We start from the raw sequence: 9,943 nt of genomic DNA on the forward strand, positions 1-9,943 counted from the left end.
CGCTGGCTTCTACATCATGCATAGACGCCGTGTGCTCAAGAGGAGGCTTCAGAGCACAAACGGGACTGGCCGGCAGCTCTGTGGGAGTGAGCTCAGGAGAACCGTGTCTCTGAGCAGAGCAGCCAGACTCCTTAGCTACGTGTCGGCGAGCAGCGCAGGTTGCTTTGTTACGGTGTGCGCTCCAGATGAGACTTCAGACCACAGTCCGGCTGGCTGCTCAGCGCAAGAAAGCTGCCGGATTTAGGAGAACCTTGTCTCCCCGGAGAGGAGACATGGTGCAGAGGCACAGCTTAGGGACGGTTTGCGAGCTCCGAGGGCAACTTTGAAATGCAGTAATGCAGTCGTGTGAAACCGTGCACACAATCATGCGATTGAGTTCAGCAATCATGTACAGAAAAATGACTAAAGAAAAAGCACGCTCAGAAGATCATCACACTACATGCTAATAGCCGCCATATTCGTTTACAAGGGAACTTCGTTACTTCTTCTTCTACAGCCATTTTCAGTATTTTAGTTTAGTTCTGCGCATGTAAAAATGATTTATGCTTATCGAATGTGTGGCGTATGCAAACTTTTGTTATTGTCGGATGAGACTTTTCAGAGCCCATGCAACCAGTTCAAGTCTAATCCAATCTTTGATCAGATAAAAGACATTTTGCACATGTAAACGCAGCTAATAAAGCTCGATTTCAACGTTATTATCAAAGAATGTTTTTTTTATGTTGTACTTTGATGATTTTAAAGGCTACAAACTGTCCAAACTCAAACCATGCAGGGTTTGCATCGTTTCTAAATTGAAAATGTGAAGACATTGCATGTTCTAATAATACTGTACAACTCAATCCTAAAAGAGCTTTCACATACTCTTTGTTGTGTTTAAGAGCCACATGGTCCGACTCAAAGTAATATACATCTGGCTCCTCCTCTTCCTCTTCTGCAGCTTGGCTTTGTGTCAGCTCCTTGGTGCTCTTGCATTGTCTAGCCCCCAGAAAACCGCTGCCTTCATCACATGTCCCTCCTCCAGGATTTGCAGAGACCTGCTCCTCACTGGAGGGGCCAAATGAGTCTGAACAAAGGGGATCTTCCAGTGGTGGATAGCCCTCCTCTACCTCTCCTTCTGCCTCCAAAGGACCATTGTCTGTAGGAGAGCTAAGTTTATTAGAGGACAACTTCTCACCAGGCTCAGTTCTACCAGGTGAAGTCCGAAGGGTGTATCGGTGTTCATACAGCTCTGTGAAAGAAGGGGACGTGCTAGAAGATATTGAGGGGTTACCCTCTGGCTCTGTGGGGGATGGGGGGGTTAGAGGGGGTGTAGTTTCTCCTGAGTTGTTGATGTTGATTGATGTACAGTTCGTGGTAGAGGAGGTTGAGGCAGCAGCTTCCTGGACTAGCAATGGTGGTTGGCCATTAGCATCACTTTCACTTTCCGTCACCTGCTCCTCGTGAGCCAGACACAGTGGGTCACCTACTATATCAACCTCCATCTCCTCCACCTCCTGCTCTTTGGCTACTATCAACTCAGGAACAGGCTCCTCTGGAGCAACCTCACATGTTAGTGCAGATGGGGCCGGAGAGTCCCTCAAGTCAGAGACCTCCATCTGCCCAGAGACAGAGTTTGTAAAAGGCACAGAAGGTTCAGAGGACAAAGGTGCCTCTGTCTGACTGCCATTGAGCAGCAACGGAAAGTTTGTGGTCGATGCGGGTCTTGTATTTGCCTGTTCAGACAGTTCGCTAGACTCCTCTGCTTTACCCAAGTCTTTGAGTCCATTGGATGTTTCGTGAGGATTTGGGAGCAAAACTGCCCCTTCAAACTCCGCACGGGCATCCCCTGCCCTCATCTCACCTTCCAGTGTGCTGAGGAGAGGAGAGGCAGGTGTTGTGTTGCCAGAGTGTTCTCTGGGTAATTCTTCACACATACTGTCCTTACTGGTCTCTGGGACAGAGACTGGGCTTTCAAGTTCAAAGAGGTTTTGGGCCTCTTCCTGTCCCTGAGGCTCTTCAGAAGGAGAGAACCGCATGGCCTTTTTAATTTGAGGAGAGGTATCCCGCTGCACTTTTTCAGTGTCACAGTTCTCAGACTTCTCTGTGTTAATGTTTTTTTCTAAACAACAAAAACCTCGTTTGCTGGAGCTGGTCCACTGATCGGTCTCAGGTTGCAAAAAACTGAAGTCATTTCGCAGACCTTTCAAAGTGCCCTGTTGCTGACGATCTTGCAAGTGAGTATCCCGTTTCTCATCCTTCTTTTTGTCCAGTTTAACATCCCGATTTGAATCTTGTCTAACACTTTGTTTGCTGTCTGGCCTTGGCTCTGACTCGTGAAAGCATTTGTCTTCTGACTTTTGCCTGCAATTGTCCTTTGACTCCTGCTCCAACTTCTGATTTGCTGAATGACCCGACATCTGCTCAGACTCCTTACATACGTCCCGCGACTCCTGCTTGCAGACGTCCCTCGACTCCTGCTTGCAGACGTCCCTCGACTCCTGTTTTGACTCCATCTTCTTGTCCTGTTTGGACTCTTGTTTTGGCCCTTGCCTACTGTTGTCTCTTGACTCCTGCCTTGACTGCTGTTTACCATCCTGTCTTGGCTCCTGCTTGATATCATCTCTCGACTCCTGTTTGCTCTCCTGCCTGGACTCCTGCTTCTTTTTGGGCGAGCGTGCCCTAGGTAGAGAAGGCACCGAGCTCTCCTCTGGCTGGGCAATGCTACGGTTTCTGAGAGTTCGACCACAAAAGTTCTCATCCAATCCATTGTGTCCCACTGATGACCTTGTGACACGTGAGGATCGGGATGCGGCCATACTACCGCGGGTGCCTACAGCCTCCTCATCCTGGTGCTCTCTCCTCTGCAGCAGAATGTGGGCACCTGAAGGACAAAAAGAAAAATATAACTTTAATTACAAATTTTCCAACTGCTGAAACACTAAGTGCCATTCTCTAAACTGACTGAACTCTTCCCAAAAACATCAATCTCTGATCTTAACCTAAAACACAATTTGCAGTTAATGCACAATTTGAGTCCACTCACAGCAGAACACATGGCACATTTTCACTCTATGAACACAGCTGGCATCCACAACACGCGAGATGCAAAAAGTTAACACAAAGAAGCAAAAAACGTAACCTCTGTTCCAACACAGTAGTCACCATCAACACACAACTGATTAAAACTGGACACACTTTTGCAAAGGTCTAGAACAGTTGAGCGGCTTCAAAGATGAATAACATAGCAAAGCAAGTCAGACCAAAAACCAGACTTGCACCATGATCCGAGCAGGACCAAGACCCAAACCTACACCTAGACCAAAACCTGCACCAAGACCCTGACCCACACCAAGACCTGATCCTGCATCAAGACCCAAACTTGCATCAAGGACCAAACTGCACAAAGACTAACCTAGACCAAAAATATGGACCCAGAAAAGGGACAAGAATTTCTGATGAGCTCCAGGCCAAAGCTACAGTTTTCCTTCCATTTCATTCTCCATTCCTTAATCCAATTGAAGACGGTGAGGTGCAATTAATGTGAACCTGGATTTACAGTAAAAATGTGTTATTTATGACAACAGTCTTCATTAAAACTTTAAAGAGAGCTTTTGACTCAGGAGTCAAGTATTTTATACATTTATCCTATATTTTGAAAATCGTGTTTGAGGAAATTGTTCTCCTGCTTCAGAAAATGTGTTGTAGCGTTTGGGAAAACTCCCCAGCTCAAAATATGCATAGTGGAAATCAGATTGTAGAATTTTTTGGACTTATTTGCTAAACTGGCCTTGAATGTGGCATCTCAAACTAAACAGTCTGCCCAAAAGCCTTTGTTAAATACTGTTTGTGTTCTTCTTCAGTTCGTACCAAAGGGGTTTTGATTTGTCATTGTAACTTAGCAACACCTTCTGCCCAAAGCAATACTAGTCGTCTTTTACCAGGTCTGTGCACAGAAACACATTAAAAAGAGGTCATGACAATTCAGCAATGGGCAAAGTCAGACCATAAACTGAGTCAATTGAGAAAACACTAAATTACAGTGTGTTTCATATATTGTTCCTCTGCAACAACGGTGGAAAAAGTACATCTCCAAACATACAAATAATGTAAAGAAGCAAATGGTTTTCAGAACTGACATCCCAAAGGACATATAAACGGTGTAATCGGAGAGAAAATATGTTCTATATCCTTCCAGTCATCACCCACCACAGCAACAGAAGCAGCCTTTAATTAGAAGTACCCAGACCTTTCCTCTCACAGGTCACCTCCTCCAGCACTTCCTGGAAGATGCTAATGTACAAACAGCAACAGGATATTTATACCAGTCTAGAAACAATACATATTAAATACATGAATACTTTCTGACACATAAGTTGAAAAGCAAATATGGCAAAAAACTATAAAAACACAAAACATTAAATATGGGTTGGTAAATACTAACACTGTTGACCTGCAGTCTGTAGGTATCATGAAAGGGTACCATGGGGGTGGACTGTTATCCTTTATAAAACCTATGTTGCTTAAAGGCTCCATTCATTAAAAAACTATTATTCTACATAAAGAATAACAATAAACATCCTGAAATAATTGAATAGTTTACGGTACAACACAAGATGTGTGTAGTACTGCACCATCCAAAAAAAAAATCAAACAGATTGGTGGAGAAGAATGCACTGTAATAAAACATCTACACAATAACAAATCAGGCATGAATCTTCCATTACTCTCACAGAAAATAGCTAGCAGATAATAGCTATTTTAAAAAACAAAATTTTTCGCAGCAAGGCAGCTGTTTTTTATCAACACTCTGAATAGATTTTACTGTTGCGACCTATAGTATAATGGAAATGAGAATATCTCGACATTCAGAGCTGGATTACCCGTCAGAACAGATGCATCCAGGAAAATCAGGTTCCCTCAGCATTCTTATTCAGCACACTGCATAAAGGTCACCGAGTAAAACTGAGGGAAAAGCAATACAGTTGCAGAAGACAGGAGGGCAAAGCAGCTTCCACATGATGCCATTTAAGAAAACCTGGCCTAGATTAACTATGCCATAAACACTTAAATACTATTACATCTTTTGCCACCCATTAAAATCTCTCCAAAAAGCTGCAATTATGTTAATGAGTCAAAGCTGATCATTATAGATTCAATAAAAGAAAAAAAACAAATATTAAAAAAACTACTAAAGACCCACTCTGATCATCTTTTGATCTATTGTCAAGGCATTCAAATGGTCTTTTAATTACGATTATGGCGTTTATATCCAAAATCAATCGTCGTTTTCTAGATCATAGTTTCTGCGAAGCGGTAGAAGTTCATAAGAAATTCAGGACTGCTGGCGTGGAGTAAGCCTGTCCCTCCTTCCCATCATCCATCTGTTTACACGCTCTTCCACTAGCTTACAGCCCCTCACAACCCCAACCTAACATTTCCGGTGCAACAGAAGCGGTGAACAATATCAGAGCTGTTCCGGCTGTACAGCTTATATCCAGATTCCAGCTCAGATCAGGAAAACAAGGAAGTTCGTGGATCTATTTGTTTACAAGTAAGGAAAAATGCCATAAGAACATATAACAAACACCCAAAAAAAAAAAAAAAAAAAAAAAAAAAAAACACTTTTCATTGATGTGGTACGTTCATTTGATTTTATTATTCAGAAGTTAACAAAATTCTGTGTTTCCAAAGAACAGACGCACATAAATGTTGGACCAATGGAGGCTAACCAGGTAAAACCCCAGAAATGTGTCCTTCAGTCACTGTGAGTGAGTGAGTGACAGGTCCTGACAGAAAAGGACATGTTCAAAAAGCTGGTCAGTAAAGGAAGCAAACACTGCTCTAATATTTACAGATAGACAAATGGACTGTAGACCTGAACCCAGAGGACCAAAAACCAGCAGATGACATGGCTCCTTAATCCCCCATTGACTAAAAACTTCATCCTGGACCCCAAGCAACTTGAAATGTGTGCCTCTCTCATCACTGTTTTCAGACTCTGGGACCTTAATTGTATTTTGACAAGAGGACTTTAGAGTACAGAGCAATAACACAGTTGTTTTTGTCCCTTTACCAAGTAAAATACTTTTGTTTTCTTAAGCTAAAGAGCTGCTGAAGAGCAGGATTTCTACAGTTAATCTCCATGTTCTGGATCAATCTTGTCTCTACCATTTCTGACATTAGCAGTTATTTTACTCTTTGTGCATTTCCATTAAATCCTTCAGGGGCTTCATTTCAAAATCCTTTCAAGGTTGTGGTTATCATGCAGCACATTTTTGCTTCCATTTAGCGATCACATGAATGTTTTTGAACGCAGCTGCTTCAGTAATGACCTTTTGTGTCTTACTCTTGCACACAGTGCTTGTGATCTTCTAGACAACCGTCTTTCCAATCAATGAGTGGCTCACTGATCCAAAACATTTCAAATCCCATCGAACCTTTTGCAGTCGTTTAAAATTAATGATATAAACAAAATGACTCTAGAATTAAACTTAGAAAATTTTATTTTTATTTTCTGAGATAATGTATTTGTGCATATTATTTGCTTTAAGATGTAATCATTTAAATGTACATTAAAATGAAAAAACCCTATATAGATATTAGAAATTCCCCAATTCTCTGTTTAAAACCGAACCGTAGAGAAAGTGAATCATTGCATACCTACCGCTTACATTTGCATATATTTACGTTTTAAGCATCAAACACGTGATGTACTAAATTGAATCTATTTACTGTGGTTCTATTACATTACACCAGGCTTGGTATGAGCCAAATTAAGGATTTTTCATCATCATTTGCTTATTTGCTCATTTAAAAATAGGTTTTTCTAGATTTTTAGGTTTTGGTTGTTGTTTTGTAAAACACAAACCACATCTCGAAGCAAAACAAAACTGTGACCCAAACATGGACGTTTGAACTGAATTGTGGAGAAAGTGAATCATTGCATCCCAAACAAAGACATAAATACAGCCGTGTACAATTGCACAGGTCTCAGTTTTTAAACTTCTTTAAACTTTCGCTTTAGGATGCCAACTTTCTGTTGACATACTAAAGTGCATCTAGAATTTGAAACAATAAAAGCATTCGTTCTTTCTTCATGTAAATATAGATCCCCAAAGCTCTCCTAGAGACAGAGGAAGGTTACCCCTGAAGCAGACTCTCCTCACAGAGCAAATAATAAATCTAACAAAGCGGACAATAAAAGGTCTACCTAGGAAAGGTCATACTAAAGTGACTTTTAGTGAGAAATGATCTGACTGGATCCTCTCCTTCAGAGGAGTTAAAGTCACAGACTTTATGGTTGGAATGAAAAAGATTTGGATTAATTGGCATTTGATACATTTGATTGGCAGCCAATTTGATAGTGAAAACTATCAATCTATGGAGCCACGCTTTGATGAAGCTCATTAAAAAGCTTCTCCTTGTATAGATCAGGGCACACCTTTGCTTTTCCATAAGCTCATCATATACAAACCCAGATGCTACCTTGACAACAAAAGCATTTACATATTATTTCTGCAAGGAGAAAGTATGATAGTGGATCGAGCAATGCCGTGCTACACTGTCACACTCTGCTATAGATTCCAGAGGAGAAAACCAGTTATTTACCCACACATAACAAAAAAAAAATAGAGACATGGCGATGGAGAGCAGGGCATGTTTTTCCAGATGGAGCACTCATCCTTGAAACTCATCAGAATATTCTGTAAGTCACTTCATCTTATCTGAAAGGACCTCCAGACAATACATAAAATGCCGTTCAAGAATAAGCGATTCTGAAAATGTCTTTGTAACTATAGAATTTTTAGTCTAAAAATGCAAATTACTCTTCATTGGAATACCGAAGACAGACTCGAGCTCAAAGGGCTGTAAAACCTGCCAGCAATGCTATAAAATGAAGCACCGAGCAGCATGTAGTCCATGTGGTTGTTAAGAAGGTGCTGGAGAACCATTTCTGGAAGAACAATCGTTACATGACAAGGTTCTGGAGAGCTGCGGTGTGTTGTGACATGACAAAACAATATATCCTCCCACACATACAATTTAAAAACATTAAAACCAGAAACCTTTTACAAACAGCAACTGAAACCTTAACTTCCTCATAAAAATGATAGATGTATTGGCCATTAAAAATCTGAAAAGTATTGCAATTATAGACAATAAAAAAAGAACCCAAGGACAAAACCCAGGACATTATGCAACTGTCACGTTCTAGAGTTAAACACGTGGGTCGAGTTTAAATATCCCCAAGAGTCAACTCTGTTGTTGTTAAATAACAGATACGTGAGCATTGATTTAAGCAAGAATGTTAGATGATGGGGGACATGTTAACCACAAATACTAAAGGGCCAAAGTTAATTTGGTCAATACCTAGAGGTGACGCACGTGCAACTGTTGTCTTGTTCCTCTGCAATGAGCTTGTTTGGATTCAGATTCAAGTCATAGAAACACGTGTTGATCTGCATTATCTGGGACAACGCCGGGTATTAAGGAGCCCACTCACACCTTATAGGTGTTTTTAATCATAAATGTGGTCTGTGAGCGACACACAACAACACAGATGAATTTAAAGTGTTCCAGCCACAAAAGAGCTACGTTTACAGACAGCATGAGGTTTTACTGCGCTCCGTTTGATTACAGAGCGAGTTTCCATGGGCCTGAAAATCCCCTCCCAACTGCTGCTGAGATAATAAACCACACAAAATGACTTAAATTTAAAAAGCAGTCGCGCTAATAATGAGATGATGTGATGCCGCCAAACGAAAGTTGAGGGGAACGAGGATGAGGAGAAACTCGTGAAACTTGACAGCGTTGCCGTCGCACGTGCAGCCGGTCCACTCTTAATTGTTGAAGCAGGTGAACTCTCCACGGAGGAGAGACCGGCCCCGGAGCGCAGAACCAGTCCGTGTAACCAGCGATGGAAACCTAGCATGCTCCAACTTCCACGCAAACCTCAGTTAACCTAGCATGCCGCTCGGTGAGCTAGCAGCCCAACTTACCGTTAGCGCTCACACACATCAAACATTAACGCTCAGAATGAGTCGAGATAACATACTGTTGCGTTCAACACAAAACAAAAACAAAAAAAAAATCAGGCTACCTCATAAATTCCATTCAACTACAACACAGACTTCAACCTGCTTGGTTATTTTTCTGTTCTGATCGACTAGTCAAGTTGGCTAACATCACACTGGCTAGTTTTCTTCTAACTGAATCGTGTTGATTTGATTAGTTGACGGTCGAGTTGCCTCCACCAGTGGCAGCAGTCACATGCTAGCTAGCACCCACAACTGGTATAAATCCTAGCTTCACGAAAAACACAAATGGCTGGAAAAAATTTCTACCAACCGGGTTTGGCCGATGATAAACATCCCGCTGCAGTAGCATGGTTAGCGGTCCAGCGGCAGTAGTTACTCAGTTAGCCCCAGCGGCTAGCTGCAACAGCCCAGCATTAGCTAGCCAAGCTAGCTGATTGTTCCGCGCATAACTTTGCCGATGTGCAACTGTGAAGCCCACAATTACGACCACACACACTTTTAGTGTAAGAAGACATCAAAGTTTGGGAATTTCTTCAACTAAAAAGGACCCGGCTGGAAGTCTAGTTCTAAACAGCTTTTTGAAGCTTAAGAATCAGCCATACCTCACTTCCGTAAATTCGCTGCACGTTCGGCCGCAGCCATGTTTTCAATCCAGTCAACTAGTCGGGGTGTGTGTGAAGCGACTCAGCCGCTCTCCCGATCGTGCGACGCCATCCCGTCAGTTCTCTGCTCCCGCAGAGTCCGAGCCGTCGACAGAAATCCCCCGAATTCCCTTTCCGCGGCGGGTGAGCGCGCGCTCTCCGAACGTAGCGCGCCCCTCGTTTGTCGGCGTTTATCCCGCAAACAGTCCAAGAAGTATCACGCCAACGAGGGCAGTGCTCAGCATCGATTCAAGTTTTAATAGTGTCCGCCAGCAGAAATAA

General features: G+C 42.3%; 1 protein-coding gene across 2 annotated transcripts in view; it reads right to left on the bottom strand.

Moving 5' to 3' along the window:
- zzz3 (zinc finger ZZ-type containing 3) overlaps nt 1-9,839 on the bottom strand; it is a 28,895-nt gene extending 19,056 nt beyond the window's left edge. The window contains exons 1-2 of one of the 2 annotated variants that reach the window (XM_023965439.1): nt 9,623-9,839; nt 865-2,863 (exon numbers count right to left, since the gene is read on the bottom strand). In XM_023965439.1, the coding sequence (XP_023821207.1) occupies nt 865-2,798 (1,934 nt within the window). In that variant the 5' untranslated portion in view covers nt 2,799-2,863; nt 9,623-9,839. Of the gene's footprint in view, nt 1-864; nt 2,864-9,330; nt 9,581-9,622 lie in introns of those variants that run through there. The other variant, XM_023965440.1, reaches the window with a different exon arrangement.
- Between the last annotated feature and the right edge of the window lie 104 nt (nt 9,840-9,943).

The sequence above is a fragment of the Oryzias latipes genome, chromosome 17 (genome assembly GCF_002234675.1).
Source record: "Oryzias latipes chromosome 17, ASM223467v1".
NCBI classification, from domain to species: domain Eukaryota; kingdom Metazoa; phylum Chordata; class Actinopteri; order Beloniformes; family Adrianichthyidae; genus Oryzias; species Oryzias latipes.